The following is a 19743-nucleotide window of genomic DNA, read 5'->3' as shown; positions in this document are numbered from 1 at the left end:
TTTATAAATATATACATATATATTTATGTTTTACACATTTTTGGATTTTATATGTCAAATATAATGTTAATTAAAAAATTTCATTTGTTAATTAATGAATTAATTATATAAATAATCTAATTAAGGTACAAAAAATATATTTACAAATAAAAATAAATAAATGTAAAAAAAAATATAAATATATATAAATATATATATATAATTTGTTTAGTTAGACCACCAGGGATGCTTACATAATTCCTTCAGGCTTAATTGCGCACGATTTTCCAAGGGTAATAATTGCTACAAAAAAAAAAAAAAAAAAAAAAAAAAAATATATATATATATATACATATATATATGTTTGTGTATAATATATGAAGCATTATATTTTTTTATTCACTTATTTTTTTTTTTATTTATTCATTTTTTCATTTTCCTTTTTACGTTTATTATATCCTTGAGATCATCCGGCCAGTTATATGTTAATTCATAATTATAAAGATCCATTCCACATTTTACAAAATTCCTAAACTTTCTATCATTAAATGAATCTGCCTTTTCCCATATATAGTTATTATTCCATACCCAAATAAAAAATATTCCTAACATAAATTTATCAGCATTTGATACATTGAAATAGAACGATTTTCTTTCTTCTTGATTAGTAATAGATTTTAGATAATCATAAGGGTCATTGATTTTTAATTTCTCATGTATTCGAACAATATTCCAACATTCTGGTGGGAGTAAAGGAACCTTCGATATACATGGTTGATAAGATTCATAATATCGTAAACGTTTATTACCTTTTAGATGTCTATTATTATAAGTATAAATAGGAGCACTATTTGCAAAATCACATAACTTCAATTCACAATTATTACCTATTAATATATTTTCTGGAGAAATATCTAAATGACTTAATCCAGTTTCATGTAATGTTGTTATTAATTTTAAACTTTCATGTAGAATCTTTTTTTTCTCTTCCAGGTTATTACCAAAACAACCTTCCTTTCTTTTATTCTTTACATATTTAAAAACATCTTCTCCATATAATTCAGAGATCATAATAACATTTGCCTTGTTATTCAATTGTAATTGATTTATGAGCATATCATTAAACTTTTTCAAATTATTACACTTACCTCTTCCAAAAGAAAAACATACATTATCATTAGGTTTATCAGGTGACTCATATAATATACCATAAAATTTTGGAGCGATACCTGGATAATATTTATTTAAAAAAGCTAATGAAATAGCTTCCATAACAAAATTCTCTTCACCTAATGAATATTCCCCTTTATGTTCATTTAATATAATATATTGTCGAACCCAAATACTTGCAGGTACCTTTTTAATAAATAATTTCACACTTTCCGTATTTTCATCCTTTGATTTTACTTCAGTTTTAAATACTTCTTGGGATCTACGATTGTTTTGTGAATAACCTATATCCGGTATTGTATTTAAAGTCCAATCTTTATAACTTATACCATTAATACTAAAGTCTTCTGTACTATTTATCATTTTACCTAAAATACTTTTTCCTAGTTTCCAATTATATAAAACCTTTGCATCTTTATCTGAATTATATGAACATGTTATCAACTTTTTTATTTTATATTTCCATGTTGTATTATCATATATTTTTATATCTTCTAAATTAACACAATTTTCATTATCACATATTTCCTTTTCATTATAAGATTTACTATTTTTATTATTACAATCTTCTCTTATGGACAATGATTTTTTACATTGGTCTTTCTTCAAACTTACATCATTTTCTTTATGCTTGTTTTTCTTATTAAATTTATCTTCTACATATTTTTTCTTCGATTTTTCCTTCTTATTATATTTATCATCTCTATGTTTTTTCTTCGATTTTTCCTTCTTATTATATTTATCATCTCTATGTTTTTTCTTCACTTTTTCCTTCGTATTAAATTCATCTTCTACATATTTTTTCTTCACTTTTTCCTTCTCATCATATGTATCATACTTATCCTTTAAATTCTGTTCTCCCTCATCATTATTATTATTATTATCCCATACTTCGGTTAAATGTCTATAGTATCTAACATGCCAATTCAATTCTATTATTTCGATTCTGGGTTCAAATATGTTGAAGCTCTAAAATAAAACAGAAAAAAAATAAAACAAAATAAAATATAATATAATATAATATAATATAATATAATATAATATAATATAATATAATATAATATAATATAATATAATATAATAGAACATAATTAATAAGAGAGGCCTCAACAGAACATATAAATAAATAAATAAATATATATATATATATATATATTTTTTTTTTTTTTTTTATTTTATTTTATCATTACCATTAAAAAGCAACATAAAAACACAAAAACTGAAAATATATATTTTTTACAAGACACCCATTTTAAGAATATTATTATTTCTTCCCTTGTTTTTTTCTTCATTTTTTTTTTTTTTTAATTTAGACTTTTTCTCTTTCGTTTTAATAACGGAGAAAAACAAAAACACAAAAACAAAAACAAAAACAAACAAATAAATATATATAATGATAACACTAAATAGAATAAAAATATATATATGTTCACTTTAATAATTAAGGTTGAATTTGTAATTCAACAAAAAAAAAAAAAAAAAAAAAAAAAAAAAAAAAAATTATATTTTTGCACAAACGTATCTCCATATATACTTAAAAAAAAAAATTTTATTAAGATTAAATATATAAAAAAGAATAAAAAAAGAAGCTATTCTACGTAAATATAATATCCAAAAATAAATATATGATCATATATATTATAAATATATATATATATATATATATAGAATATTATTTCATATTATGGAAACGTGAAAAAATTAAAATAACTCTTAAAAAATCAACGGAATTTAAAACAAATCTAATATGCATTTAAATTTACAATTATTAGATCATGACTTAATTAAACAGGACCATTTTTTTTTTTTTTTTTTCATACATGCTATACATTTATATTTTTTAAAATTTAATTATATCCTAAAGTGGAAAATATAATTTTTTAAAATATATATATAGAGAATAAAAAAAAAAAAAAAAAAATTTTTTTTTAATAATTAATTTATAATAAAATATATGATATTATTTATATGCATATTCAAAAGAAAGTTATTATTTCTTATAAATATATATTAAAAATTAATTATAAAAAAATATATGTTACAAAATATTGGATATTAATATTATGTATTAGGAATAATATATAAACATAAATATATATATATATATATATAATATATTTAAATAATAACATACAAACAAATTTTAATATGTAATTATATCTTGTGTATAATATTATTTCTTAATATATTTTTATTTATATAAACATATAATATTATAAAGACATACACAATATTAAAACAAATACATTTATAAAAATATCTATAATATTTTACATATTTTTATTTCATAATATAATCATTTTAACAAATAAAATAAATAGATTGAATTATTTTATTATTATTTTTTTTTTTTTTATGATTATAAATATATATATATATATATATATTATATATATATATAATAATAATATATTCCTTACTCACAAGGAATAATTATATACATATATAATATACATATTATCCATATGAATAAAATATATATTTATAATATATATAAAATAAGTTCAACATTATGACAAAAATATACAATACGTATAAATACATATTAACATATATAATATATTTTAGAATAGAATATATAGAAAAATATATATATTAATAACAATAAAATAATTATTTTATTAAATTCATAAAAAAAAAATTTTAAATTTAACATAAATACGCATATATGATATAATATATATATTATGTTATTTACAATATATAGATAAATAAACGTATTCATTTTTTTTTTTTTTTTTTTTTTTTTTTTTTTTGGGTTTTACATGATATTTTATTATAATAAAAAAAAAAAAAAAATAATAATAATAAAATACACTTTATTGTTTTCTATATTTATATATAAATATATTTATAATTAGAATTACATATAGATTACCATATATTTTGTATTTAATATAATAAGAAATTTATATGTACATTTTTAATAACAATATTTTATAAAATAAGATATTTATATAGCTCAATATAAATATTATTATATATTTTTTTTTTTAATATATAATAAAGTTCTTTTTTCTTTTTTTTTATTCAAAATATATATATAAAAACAACAACAACAAAAAATAATAATAAAATAAAATAATATGATGATTTAACAAATATAATAATATATTTAAAAAAAATAAAGAAAATAATTATATATATATATATATATATATATTTATATATATATAAATATATTCATATATATATATTTTTTTTTTTTTGGTCCTTATTTTTAAATATAATATAATAAATATATTATGTTTATTAAACATGCATATATTTATTTATATAAAGTATCTAATTTAAAAAGTAAAAATATTTTTTTTAATATATTTTTTTTAAATATATTTTTTTGTAACGAATATTATTATAATATAATAATATATTCATATATATATATTTTTTTTTTTTTGGTCCTTATTTTTAAATATAATATAATAAATATATTATGTTTATTAAACATGCATATATTTATTTATATAAAGTATCTAATTTAAAAAGTAAAAATATTTTTTTTAATATATTTTTTTTAAATATATTTTTTTGTAACGAATATTATTATAATATAATAATATATATATATATATATATTTATGTATGACCAATTTTTTATTTTATATATGATTATATAATAGAATGAACAACTTATGAAATGTTCAAAAATTACAACCATCATATTATTATCATTATTATTATTTTTTTATAAATGTTTAAATATTATATTATCTTGAAACAATTTATATAATATATATATTTGTTTCCTTCTTTAATTTAATATTAAAAATATTTATCATTATAAAAATAAACTTAACAAGCATTTATAAAGAAAATATTTTATTCATGTATATTTTATTTAAATAAAAAAAAAAAAAAAAAAAGAAAAAAGGAAACCATTATATATATATATATATATATATATATATATATATATACATTCCTATTTGTATACAAATGTATACTTGACAAAAATAAAATAAAATAAAAGATATAATAAAATAAAATTGTAAAAACAAAAACAAAACAAAGAAACGTATTAGAAATTATATACATAAAAAATATATATATATATATATATATATATATATATATATTCACGAATTAGCAAGTACATTATGTGAAATCATAAGTAACATATATATGTATATATATAATGTAATTATTAAGTTACAATAATAAAAAATTAATTATAATATTATGATGATAATATATATATATATATATATATATATATATATATATATATACATATTAGTCATGTTTTATTTTCAGTATTTTTCTTTTTATCACGAGGTTTTATATATGATCTCATGTAACAATTCTTGTTATTCCTATCATCCATCTTCTCTTTCACGTCATAATTATTTTCTCCCATGTGTGTATTAAATTCATTATGATGTTTTTCATTTTCTAATAAATATATATCATCAGTATACCGTTTTTCAACATTCTCCTCTATTTCTTGATATATACTTTTCACCCCTTCACAATTTTCATTGAAAAAAAAAAATTTATTCGTATCATCATAAAGATTCGTATAAATCGAATTATCCAAATCGTTTATCTTATTTTCTTTCATATTTTTATGTTTGCACATTTTATTTTCTTCATTTAATGACAATTTTGATTTTTTGCATTCATCTTTTGGTAAAATGGTTTTATGTATATAATTAGTTTTACTATTTTCTCCTTCCTCTATTTTTAATTCTTTAATATTTTCATCAGTTTCTATTTTGTCCTCTCCTTTATAATTCAACCCCTTACATCTATCCATTGTTTCCATATGAATTTCTGCTAAAAATACTGTTTTCAAATTTTTTTTTTTCATATAATATGGTTCGTTCTTATTTTCGTTTTTTTTACAATCTGATGAATTCACAATTTTGTTATTTTCTGTATCTACCAAAATTTGTTCCTGTTCTTTTGTTGATTGATTTATATGTTTAACATTTTTCTCAATCCATTGTCTCCATATTTCTTTTTGTTTTTCTAAATAATAATTTTTTATTCCTTCTACAGTATGTTCACCATGTGTTTTTTCAACCTCAGAATTACATTTCATATTTTCATTTATTATATTAATATTTTTATGAATATATTCTTTTTTAGATAAATCATCCATATTATTATATTCTTCATATATATTTGTTAACATATTCCTCTTTATTTTGTCTTCATTTTCTAACCACATCTTATCTAAATCTTTCCAATACCTTTTACATAAATCATTTTGTAACATATATATATATTCATTCTTATTATTTTTACAATCATTTTTTAAATCTTCAAACCATTTTTCTTTTTTCCAATCATATATATAAAAGTCTTTCTCATTCTTTGATATATATTTTTCCTTCATTTGTAAAATCATGTCTAACATGTTCATTTTAATTTTCTCATCTTTCTCTTTCTTTATTTCTTTTATAAATGAATTTAAAAATATTTCTTTATTATATCTACCCTCATCCTTTTTACATTCTTCTAATATCATCATACATATACATATCCATATTTTCATTATCAAATTATCTCTGTTGTTTACATCGACTTCTTTATTATTTACTTTCGAGATATCATTAACATTTGAATACATTATCATATCGTCTTCTTCGTCTTTTTCAAATTCAACAATAATATCTTTGAACCACTTTTTGTTTTTATATATTTGTATATTTTGTTCTTGTTTTTTTAACCATCTTCTCCACACGATTTTTTCACTTTCTATTAATATGTCATTATTATTATTTATTATTTTATTGTTATGTATTATTTTATCATTATGTATTATTTTATCATTATGTATTATTTTATCATTATGTATTATTTTATTATTTTCTTTTTTTTCATCTTTCATAAATGTGTTTATTTCCTCTTCTTTTATATATATACCCTGTTCCTTTACCCATTCAATCTTTAGTTCTTCAAACCATTTTTCATATTTCCATTTTTCCATTATATATCTTTTCCTTTCTACCCATTGATTCCACAAAAAGGCTGGTTCTAGATATCCATTATTATCATCATTTATATTTTTATTTTTTATTACCATTTCTTCAATACATAAATTCTTTTGTTTGTCGAATTGCATTTTTATATATTCTGCTAAAGCAATTTTTAAAAAGTCCCGTTTATTCTCTTCCCATTCTTTTTTTTGAATTTTATTTACCCTTTCCATATATATTTCTATAATCCTTTTAATATAGGAATGATTATTTTCATGTAAATATTTATTGTCTTCACTTAGATGATCCTCATTTATGATATTCTTTTTTTTTTTAACATGTAAATTTTTATTTCTCATATAATCATGTCTTCTATTATATACTTTATTTTTATTATCATAGTCATCCATATGTATAGCTATTTTTAACCAATCAGTTTGATTATCATCATCTATCCAACTTATTTCTACATCTTGCCAATATTTTTTTAATAAACTTCTTTGAATTTCTAACATATAATTATTAATTACATTAACTTGTGTCTTATCAAAATTTTCTTTTTCTATATCAACAAAGTTTTTACATTCACCTTCTTTCCATTCTTTTTTTAATTTATCAAACCATTTTTCTTCTTTCCATTCATTCATTTTTGTATTTTCATATCCTAATTTTATATCTTTTTTTATATTATTCAATATATTTAACATCTCTCTATTTTTCTCACAAGGTTCTTCTTTTTTCATCTCATTTATATATGTATCAACAAATGTTTGTTTATTCCTATAACATTCTTCCTTTTTAAAATCTTCAATTACCATCATATGTATTTCAATAAATAATTTTGTTATCAACTTTTTCTTTTCCATATCATCCATTTTGTTAATTGGATGATCTCTTTTCAAATCATCTCTATCTTTTTCATATGTACTCATTAACAATTTAAACCATTCTTCATTTTCCCACTCATCAATATGATATAAATGTTTTGCAATCCATTTTCTCCATATATATTTTTGTCTTTCTAACATCGGATTTATATATTTATCATTTTCTGTATTTTTCCAAAGAAATAATTTCTCGTCATATCTATTCTTTTCATCTTCCCAATCCTTTTTTAATTTACAAAACCATTCTTCCTTATTCCACTTTTCTAACATATATTTATTTCGATTAATCCATTGAAGCCATCTAATTTTTTGTCTCTCTAACATAAGCATATCTTCCATATGATCACTTTGTTCGATATATAATTCGTCATTTATATTTCTCATCTCATCATTATCTTTCTTAATAAATTCCTCTAAACAGATTTGTAAGAAATCTCCTCGATGTTCTTCCCACTCATCTTTTTTATATTCGTTCATTACCTCCATATATATCTCAATGATAGTTTTCCATTTTACTTTTTTTTCCTTCATTACTTCATTATTTTTAACATTTATGCTTTCACCTATATCTATATTATTATCCCTTTTTTCATCTACTGATTTGTTTATATCTTCACATCTATATACATATTTATATTCATCATGTAACCATTTTTCATAAATATTTTTCCAATGCATTTGAGGTATATCTTTTTTTACTTTCATTAAAGGCTCATCTATTATAATATATTCATATTTAATATTCATGTCATTTTCTTTTTTAATTACAAAATTATTTTTTATATATGTCCTTTCATAATCATTCCATTCATTATTTAAATCTTCAAACCATTTTTCTCCTTCCCATTTATTTCTTTCGTTTATGTCTATAATATTATTTTCCTTTTTCATTTCATTTAAAATGTCTAACTTCTGAAGTTTCTTTTTTGCATCAAGTTCATTTTTTTTTTTTAAATTATCTATATAATTGTCTAATAATAAATTCTTAATATGTATACATTCATCCTTTTTATATTCTTCTAATATCATCATATGTATCTGAAACCATATTTTAGTCAACAAATTTTTTTTTTTTTTTTCTTCTACATCAAAACAAATGGATGAAGAAACTAAGCTCTCTTCATCATCACATTGAACATTCTCATCATGTTTGTCATTTCTATTTCTTATATGATTAATAATTTTATATCTATTTTTGTTTAAATAATATTCTTCCTTTTCATATTCTGCCATCATTTTTTTAAACCATTCTTCAATTATATCATCATCTATATGTTGTACATATCTTGCAACCCATCTTCTCCATATAATTTTTTGTTTTTCTAATGAAATATTTCGTGTTTTTTTCTCACTAGGTAATATTATTTCTATATCACTTTCTTTCTTTTCATAATTTTCTATTTCATTTATCCATTCATTTTTTAAATTATAAAACCATTCTTCTTTTTTCCACTTTTCAAGCATATATCTATGTCTCTCTATCCATTTATTCCATAACATATTTTGATTTTCTAACACACTCTTTTCAATAATTACTTTATTATGTATTTTGTTATATTCATTTTCTTTTTTTATAAACTCATCTAAACATATTTCTAAAAAATCACCTTTGCTTTCTTCCCATTCTTCTTTCTTACACTTTTCTACTACTTTCATTTCTATCTCTAATATGGTTTTCCACATCCATTTCTCCTTTTTTAGTGGAATTTCTCCATTTATTTCTCTATTTATTTCTCTATTTATTTTTCCATTTATTTCTCCATTTATTTCTCTATTTATTTCTCTATTCATTTCTCCATTTATTTCTCCATTTATTTCTCTATTTATTTCTCCATTTATTTTTCCATTTATTTCTCTATTTATTTCCCTATCTACCACTTTTATAAGTACATCATCAAATGATTCCTTAGATAATATATCATTTTTTGCTTCATCCAAACATACATCCTCTTTTTGTTCATCTAAAAATATATAATCATCTTGATCATCAAAATATACATCCCCACTTGGTTCATCCATATGTAACTCTTCAATTCCATCTCTCAAGTACATTTCATTTTCCTGTTCTTTAATATATTTGACATCTTCATATATTTTATCTTCATAATTATTAAATTCGTTTGTATAAATTATTTTATTTATTTCTTCCTCCATATTAACATCAACACCTCTACGCCGCTTTGCTGATCTCCTTTTTGGCTTTTTTCTTTCACCCAACTTTTGTTTTACTTTTTTTTTTTTCTTCCCTTGAACAATTGTTGTACCAAAAGGATTCATCTACAAAATAATGAAATAAAAACAAAATGAATTAAATTAAATATTATGTCATTATATAATTTATTATATTTAAATTAATAATAAAAAAAAAAAAAAAAATTATTACATAATATAAATATATTATTTAATCAAAATATAATATTATCATATATTATTACCTTATTAAATACCAAAAACATAAAAAGAAATACAAATGTTACTAATGCAACTGGTAGAGACGACATCATTGATGTTATCCCTTTTGAAAAAATCCCTCCTTTTTCATTACTTACGATTTGAGTTTTACCACTTTTATCTTTTATGGAGGGAATTACTTCATTTTTATGGAAACCACTTTGAGACGTACCAACTATATATGTTTCACTTCCTTGCCCACCACTTCTTCGAACTTGTCCACTAGACAAACCTAACATTGATAATATTGAGGATACATTAATACCAGCACCAACGCTATGAGCATTCATTTGTAAAGGGGAAGTCCTATATCCAATAGGATCCTGAACCGTAGTTGATATTTCTACACGTTTGCTTTCTTTGCTTTGACCTTCACTTCGTGAAACTGGAGCACTACTCAAACTAATAATACTTCGCAAAAAACTCATAGCACTATCAAGCGTTCGTGATACAGGTGAATATAGTCCAAATACCTCTTGTTGATTAGGTAATTCCATAGTTGTAGATAACATTCTATATTTATTTCCTGAAGCAGATGAATCATTTTGTTGAGAAGAAGTATGACTATGTTTTTCAAATATTGATGCACCTTCTTGAGTAGTTTCTTCCACTTCTTCATGTCCATATATTATATCAGAATTATTCACAGGTAAAACTTCTTCTTCAGCTTTTAAAATATCGAAATCAAAATTAAAAGTAGGAAAAATCATATTACTATCATCAAAGTTATTAGAAATTATGTGTTTTATATTAGATCTTCCATCTGAACCAGAACGTTTACCCTTTAATAAACCTCTTATATAATCAACATTTATATATCTTCCATCAAAACAGTTTCGATCGTTTGGATCACAAGTAGCAGCTACTTCTTCTTCATTTTTATCTGAACCCTTATCTGTTCCTACAGAACTTTCCAGATTACGACCATTTTGTTCACTTATCTTAACATTATTTTTTTCCTCCCCACCCTCAAGAGGATTTCCCTCATTAGAAACATTTAAATTATGTGTACTTCCTCTGGCATCTAATGTAGATAAAGAATCAGGGCTTTTAATTTCTTCCCTACTAGGTACCTGATCTGTCGAATAAATAGCAGACCCAGTACCATCATAATCATTAGATACAAAATAGTTATATTTTGTTTTACAACTATTTTCTGATTGATTAGTTCCATCTTCTAATAGAAAATATTTATCTTCAGCACAATCAACTTCAATATAATTAGAAGAAGGACTTTTATAATTATCATCACCATTACTAATTTTTTTAAGTGCGTTACCCCTAACATGACTATTTCCATAGCCTCTTCTTTCAACAAAATGTGGCACATTCTTACGTTGAGCAGGAGTCATTTGTTTATTAGAAAGTTCCTTAGGAGGACTTTTCTGAGAACCTTGATCAGATATTTTTCCATCAGATCTTAGAACATTTCTAACTTCAGTATTAACCGTTTTGGGCCCAGGTTCACTATGAGCTATAGTAGTTCCAACGCCCATTTCACTTACAGGATTATATTCAGTCGTGATTTCTTCAGTAGGTGAATTTTCCTCCTTATTTAAAATAATGCTTTTACCCCCTCTACTTAGAGCATCCTCTTTACCTCTATCGTCAATCGGTTCATTTACTGGTGGTCTTACTTTAACTTCAAGATGTTGTTTTTTAACATCTTCCTTCATTTTTTTCATATCCTCACTTGATATATTAAGGAATAATTTATCCACATGATTAAGATCACAGGTTTCACTAATTTTTAATAAGTGTTTATATTTATCTTTATTACTTAATTTTTCATATTCCTTTAAAATGTCTTCTTTTTTTTTATTTATCCATTCATTAAAATTCACATATAAACTTTCGTCGTAATCCTTTTGATATATAATTTCTAGCTTGCGTGTTTTTTCTTCACAAAAATCTTCTAACGTTCGAGTCATATCTCTATATTCTTTATTATAATTATGTTCTTTTCTAATACATTTACAACTAGTAGTGTTTTTCATAAGTTTCGGTAAGTTTTTGTCAACATGCGTTTCCCAAATACTCTTACGAACTTTAACAGGGATTTTTACCAAATCATTATTTATAAATACATCTTTTACATCATCGATAAAATAATTGAAATCTCGACAATCCTTATCATACTTTTCAGATCCTGACCTTTTTAATTCTTCAAGTTTATCTTCAACATAAATTTCAAATATTTTCCTAAATCTTTCAACACTTATTCTTTTATCTGCAGATTTTTCCAATCTGCTGTCGAGCTCAACAACAAAAAGCATATTATCAAAAATGGGAAAATATAAAAATGAAGACTAACCACATTTACAGCTACTATATGAATTAATAAAAAATATATATGTATATAGGTATTTATTTACCAAACATATATTTGAATTTTTAAGAAATAAACAAAATTTATATATTATAATAATAATAATAATTATTATTATTATTATTATTATTAATTTTGTTGTATGTTTATTGCAGATGTTATTATGTTTTAAAAATTGGTAGACAAATTCATTTCTAAGGTAATATATATGTATATATATATATATATAATAGAAACAAGAACAAATATTAAAACAATAAAAAATATTATAAAATATATTCTATATATATCATAATTATGATATATATTTCCTATAATAAACTTTTATTTTATTTTTTATTATTTTATTTTTTTTTATTTATATATATAAATATTCTATACTATAAAATATATTCTCTTGAAATTTATATTTTTATATTTTTTCTTAATTGTATCCTACCCAATATATTTTTTCCTTTTTTTATTTAAAGATTTTTTTTTTTTTTTAAAGATTTTTTTTTTTTTTTTTTTTTATCTGTACCATTTCAATATAAGTACTAACATATATATATATATATCATTTCCATGTTTATTATTTTATTAATTATATACAATGTTGTATTATTGAAATATAACAATAACCCCATCAGTCAACATATATTTTTAATGTACAAGGTTGTAAAGAACTATAAATATATAGAACCTTAAAATAAATTAAAATAAAATGATTGAACAGGAAAAGCTCCAGAAAAATAATACGTACACTTTTGGAGTACAATTAAAAAAAAAAAAAAAAAAAAAGTACACATCATTTTATGTACAAACCTATACACATAAAAATTATGGTATATAGAAGGATAATACAAAATATATAACATATATTGTTATTATGGCAATTTAAAAAGAAAAAATAAAATATATCCTAAAAATATATATATATATATTTATAAATTGAACTATTTAATGAATTACATATATATATATATATATATATATTTTTTTTTTTTTTTTTTTTTTTTTTTTTTTTTTTTTACGTCTAAATGTTTATGTCTCATATAATTTTATATTACACATCAAAATAGAATAATACAGCTTACCCATCTTAATAATGTTGTAAAAAAAAAAAAAAAAAAAAAAAAAAAAAACCTATAGGTGCTCTAAATATGTTGACATTTAAAATTGTTGTAACATATAATAATAGCACATTAATATAAATATATATATATATATATATATATATTTTTTTTTTTTTCTTATGACGTTTACAATACTTTAGATTTTATATATTTAATATTAATTTTCTACTTTTTATAAAAATTTTATTTATATATGTTAAAAAATAAAATATTAAATCTAAATAACAAAATTTACCAAAAAAAAAAGAATATATTCATGTAGTGAACGTTAAAATACAAAACAAAATCATAAAATAACAAAAAAAAAAAAAAAAATTAAAAAAATAAATAAACACATAATATAATAATAATAATAACAAAATAAATATATATATAGTTATATATTTTTTTTATTTTAATTTTATGATAATCATTTGTAAAAACAAAATATTTAATCGGTATCAATTAATATAATAAAAATATCCTGATTAAAAATATAGGTATATATTCTTATAAATACAATATAAATAATAATTAAATAGAAATAAAATATTATAATGTATCATATACTTATATTAAAATTTCAAACCAGCAAAGAAAATAAAAACAATACAGAGTATACCCTTTTATAAAAATCATAAATGAGGTACAAAATTGTAACCTAATGAAAAAATAAAATATAAACATATAAATATATAAATATATATATATATGTTACACTTCAATAATGTCACAAATACATATTTAATATATACCCTTTTTATAATAAAATATAAATTCTTTCTTTTATTTTAAAAACAATTACCTATAAAAAATTTATCATAAATTTTAATTATCCACATGGTATTCTAAATAATCTGAAGATTTAGCTGACTGAATTTTTTGGTTCACTAAAAAAAAAAAAAAAAAAACACACACACATATATATATATATATATATGTAACATTTTTTTCCTTTTTATTTATTTTTCATGTTCCATTACTTAATAATCCTATCCTATATGCATTTTCATCATAATCTTCAAAAGCTGAATCTTGGCCCGTTGTAACCTCGAAAGCGGCATCTTCAAAATTAGCTTCTTCAAAGGCTGTACCATTTAACTCATTGTCTTCAGACCTACATAATAAAATAAATATTAATATATATATATATATTTATTTATTTATTTATTTGTTCATCCATTGTAAAAACAAAAAAATGATACATTCATTTTATTTTCTTTAATATTCAAAATTTAGTTCCCCTTATATTCTTACCAATTTAATATAGAACTTTTTGCTCCCAGGAGAAACAAAATTATAAAAAATAATCCTCCACCAGCAAAGTAATACATATCTATATAAAAAAGAAATGAAAATAATAATTTTCATATCATATATTATATATGAATATTAGATAACATATTTATATTATATAATAAATACTAACAAATTAAAATAATACGTAATTATTTATCCTTTTTTTTTTTTTTTTTTTTTTTTTTTTTTGTCCAGATTAAACATACTTGAAAAACCTTTCCCTGCAAAACATTTATATGCATGATTCGAAAATTCTTTTCTCATACAACTATGATATCCACTTGAATTAAAATTAAAAAATTTCATACAATAATCTGATATTGAACAACATAAGCGTTTACTATCTTCATTAGTACAAGTATTAGATAAACTTTCTTTTTTCAATTTACTACAATAATTTGAGGACAAATTATTAGTACATCTATTGCTTTTATAAGATCTCATGATATCATCAGCTACTTTATTAACATCTCTATAAATATATTCTTCTATATTATAAGTTCGACTATTCTTATTATTTAAAACATTTCTTGGATACTTTAATGTATTAGCGTCTTCTTCTTCTTCTTCTCCTCCTTCTATATTACTTATATCATCTCCTCTTACAACAATATCACTTTCAAGCGACCCGTGTCTAGATCTACTATTTATATGCATTCTATTCCTTTGGGAATCACGCCCATCATGCACATTGCTATTACTTAAACCACCTATATTGTTCTCAGCTGTTGTTTCTATCCTATTATTATCATGCGTATGTGATGTACGATTTAATTTACTAAATTCACTTTCTAAGACACTATCTCCTCTTTCTGATGTAGGTGGATTTTCTAAATGTTTATCCATACCTTGTAACACATTTATATGTTCCTTACCTTGTGTATTATCTCCAGAATTTTCAATTTTATTTTGTCTACTATGTACTGTAGAATCTTCCAAATTTATATCATTTTTAGATGTTATTCCAGTAACTTCCTCACCCTTCATTTCTTTAGTTTTTAAACCGCCTCTACCTCCATTCGACATTTCAGAAGAACTATCAACAGACGCATTTCTCACTTGTTCCATATTTTTTCCACCAGCATGTGTATCCATCTTGCTTGTTTCATGTTCTGGAGGAGAGGTAGTGAGGGGTTCACTTTCTCCTAATATGGTTTCTTGGTCTTGTATTTGACTTCCAAAAAGGGAATTCGTTCCATGTTCCACATCAGATGTTATAATACTACGCTCTTCATCTTGGTTACTATGCCTGGATAAAGAGCTTCCATCTAAGTTATGTTGTTCTTGACTAGATTCCTTTCCATGTTGACTTAATGTAGATTCATCCGATTGAGTAACTCCATCAATTATTTTTTGAGGAGGTAATAATTCTTTAGCCTCATGTTCGTCTCCAACTCCAACAGGAGACGATGAGACATCTCTTCCAGAACTACTACCTAAACTTGATGAAGATGTAATCACACCATCATTATATGTACTACTTTCAGTGCTTGGATCTTCTCTACCATTTGCACCGCTTGGTTTACTCTCACTCTCACGTGGATTTCCTACTTGATCTACATGACTACTTTGTGTGCCACCTTTCGGTTTAAAAGGTTTTAAATCTACATTTTCCTTTATAGATAAAACATCGTCAACAGATGATACTCTCTCCGTTACATCTTGAGAAGTCAGACTAAGGGGATTTACATTCAAAGATGGTTCATTGAATTCTTCATCCTTTATATCTTCAGGATCATATGGTTTAACAGTACTTTTGCATATATCTTCATAACCCTTATATGGATATACAAATGTTTGGGTATCCAAATTACAAGTACATTCAGTACATTTCATAGATAAATATTCCCAAGGTTTCAAATTTTGTATAACATTGTTAAATAATGATCTATCTCTTTTATATTTACTTGATTGCATCTTATATTCCTTTCTCTTATTAATTATCCATTTATCATAATCAGTACAAGACTTATTACATACCGTAGCTACATCAGATGGATTTTCAGATGGTTTTGGAGATTTCACTTTTTTGTCTATACAAGGTTCCTTTATTACATCATTCCATTTAAGTTTATCAATACAAAAATCATTTTTCCATTCTCTAAACCAATGTAAGTATTGATTATCATTATCGTCTTCCATCAAACATACTCCTGTGTGATTACCTTTATAAAATTCACATGATATAGCTTCCCATAATTGCTTTTTATTTTGATCCCACCAATGTTTACGAAATTCATCAAGAGATAAATCAGCATAACTTGGATACATACTTACAATGTTAGCTTTTATTCCTTCAAAATTTCCTTTCAAAATATTTTCTGTTTTTATAGAATTGGGATCTCTCCACATATCTTTACCAAGTATAATATTTTTATAATCATCAAAACTGTAATTTAAATATTTGCATGCTCTTTCATCAAGATACATATTCTCATGCATATTTTTTCTATACTTTTCTATTAAAAACTTCCCTTCATCTCTAATACCTAAAATAATTTCATTCAAAAATTTTTTCAGATCGTTCACATTTTTAAATTCATCCTTATCTAAATTACCTAAACATAATTGTTGTCTTCTTGGTGGACCACACACATCCGGAAAGTCTTTTATATGTTCATTTATACATTGCCATATTTTATCATTCCCTTTTTCTTTACAGTATAATTCTCCATATATAGATTTAACTTTTGTGTTATTACAGATATCTTCAATTTTTACATATAATGCATTATTCTCAATCTTATTATTTTGACATATACATTTATTATAATATTTAGCATTCAGCTGATCAAATATACTACTAAAATTCAACTCCTTATATTTATCCCATTTCTGTTTTAAATATTCAAAAGCAGTTTTATATAATGAACTCTTTTTATTATATTTTAAATAAATTTCTGATAATATAGTGAAATCATTATTTTTCTTATCAATCCATGCTTTATATTTTTTACATTCAGATTTACAAATTTCTTTTTTTTGGACAAATTCTATTACATTTATTTTTAGAATCATCCAATTTATTATACCATAAATTTTTATTATAATCTGTATCATAAGCCCATTCCATTAACCATCTATTAATTTGTGGTTCATCTAAAGGTTTATCTGCTGAACATTCTTTTACATCCTTTGGAAATTTCTCTTTATGTTCTTTTATCATAGCATTCCATATATGAGTACTAATTTCTTCCCACCATTTTTTCCTATTTTCCGCAGATTTCTTATTATCCCTTTTAAATATTCTATCTATTTCAAATTCAACCTTAATTGATCTACCAAGTCCTTCCATGTCAGTACCTTTTATAATATCTCCGTAATCACCATAACTCCATTTTAAATTAAGACAAAATTCTTCATTATATTTTTTACCAAACTTTTCAAATAATAAACTCCCTTCTTTTTGTGCTGCCAAAATCAATTTCTCTTTAAATTTCTCTTTAGTAGAATCATTAATAGGAAGTTCAATTAAATTACCTGTACATAATTGTACTCTTCTATCAGAAACACATATATTTGGTTCCTTTGTATTCTTATCATTGCATGCCCAATCTCGTTCTCCTTTAGCTCTCTTTTTTATACATCTATGGATAGATTTCATATCCACAAAAGAAAGTGAATTCGAACTATCAAAATTATTCGAATTATTCAAATTATTCATACTATTCAAACTATTCATATTATTATTTGATATATCTAAAAACGACATATTACTATCTCCTAAACCTCTAGAATTATTCATTCTATTCATAGGTACCTTATTAATATGAAGTAATTCCATACCATATTCATATAAAAAATTTAACTTCCCCTTTTTATATAATAAATCATTTCCTATACTCTTAAACGTATTGGGTTTATATAACCCTTCTTTTTCGATGTTCTCTTTATTTAATTTACATATATCTTCATGTAATATTTTTTCTTCAAAATTTTTATTATTCTCTGGAAGTTGTTCCTTTATATCTTTATTATCTACATTTTTTTTATCTTCTAATAAAGCTTCTTTTTTACTTCAAGCATTTCCAAACTCCCATTTGCCAACTTATCAATATTTATATTATTATTCGTTCCTTTTTCATATTCTTTTTCTACTTTATTATTTAATATATAAAAAGAATTTTCCCTATCATATTCATTTTTTATATAATTCTCCAGCTTACATAATGCCCTAGAAGAAAAGAGGAACCCAGAGATATAAAACAACTTCAAGGTCTTTCTCATTACATTTAAATGTTCAAAATATAATATATTTAAAATATATTATATATTTTAAATATTATATATATATTAAATATTATATATATTTTAAATATTATATATATTTTAAATATTATATATATTTTAAATATTTTATAATTTGCTTGTTTTTCTTTCTTTCTTTCTTTCTTTTTTTTTTTTTTTTTTTTTTATAGTTCTTATGTTATAGCATCAAAATCAGGGTTAAAAAAAAAAAAAATATATTATAATTTTTTTGATTTTTTATAGTATGTACATAAACCACATCTATAAATAAATAACAACCTGTTTAATATTTATAACATTTGTTCTTTACAATATTAGCCCTTTTTGTTTCTTCCTATAAAAATTCACAAGTTCATAAT

General features: G+C 21.7%; 2 protein-coding genes and 1 pseudogene across 2 annotated transcripts, besides 1 other annotated feature; all 3 read right to left on the bottom strand.

Moving 5' to 3' along the window:
• Nucleotides 1-207: 207 nt before the first annotated feature.
• PF3D7_0424500 (serine/threonine protein kinase, FIKK family) lies at nucleotides 208-2441 on the bottom strand (the record flags this gene model as incomplete). The annotated part of the gene is made up of 3 exons (XM_001351512.1): nucleotides 208-282; nucleotides 427-2118; nucleotides 2340-2441. The coding sequence occupies 3 exons, from the start codon at nucleotides 2439-2441 to the stop codon at nucleotides 208-210; spliced, it is 1869 nt and encodes a 622-aa protein (XP_001351548.1).
• Nucleotides 2442-5389: 2948 nt separating this feature from the next.
• PF3D7_0424400 (surface-associated interspersed protein 4.2 (SURFIN 4.2)) lies at nucleotides 5390-12690 on the bottom strand (the record flags this gene model as incomplete). Its single annotated transcript, XM_001351511.1, has 2 exons — nucleotides 5390-10240; nucleotides 10399-12690. 2 exons carry the CDS (start codon nucleotides 12688-12690, stop codon nucleotides 5390-5392), a joined length of 7143 nt encoding a protein of 2380 aa, XP_001351547.1.
• A 1975-nt stretch (nucleotides 12691-14665) lies between these two features.
• On the bottom strand, nucleotides 14666-19363 carry PF3D7_0424300 (annotated as a pseudogene).
• Nucleotides 14666-19363: a sequence feature (erythrocyte binding antigen-165, pseudogene).
• Nucleotides 19364-19743: the final 380 nt, after the last annotated feature.

The sequence above is a fragment of the Plasmodium falciparum genome (genome assembly GCF_000002765.6).
Source record: "Plasmodium falciparum 3D7 genome assembly, chromosome: 4".
Classification (NCBI taxonomy): domain Eukaryota; phylum Apicomplexa; class Aconoidasida; order Haemosporida; family Plasmodiidae; genus Plasmodium; species Plasmodium falciparum.
This window is presented reverse-complemented; position numbering and strand designations above follow the sequence as displayed.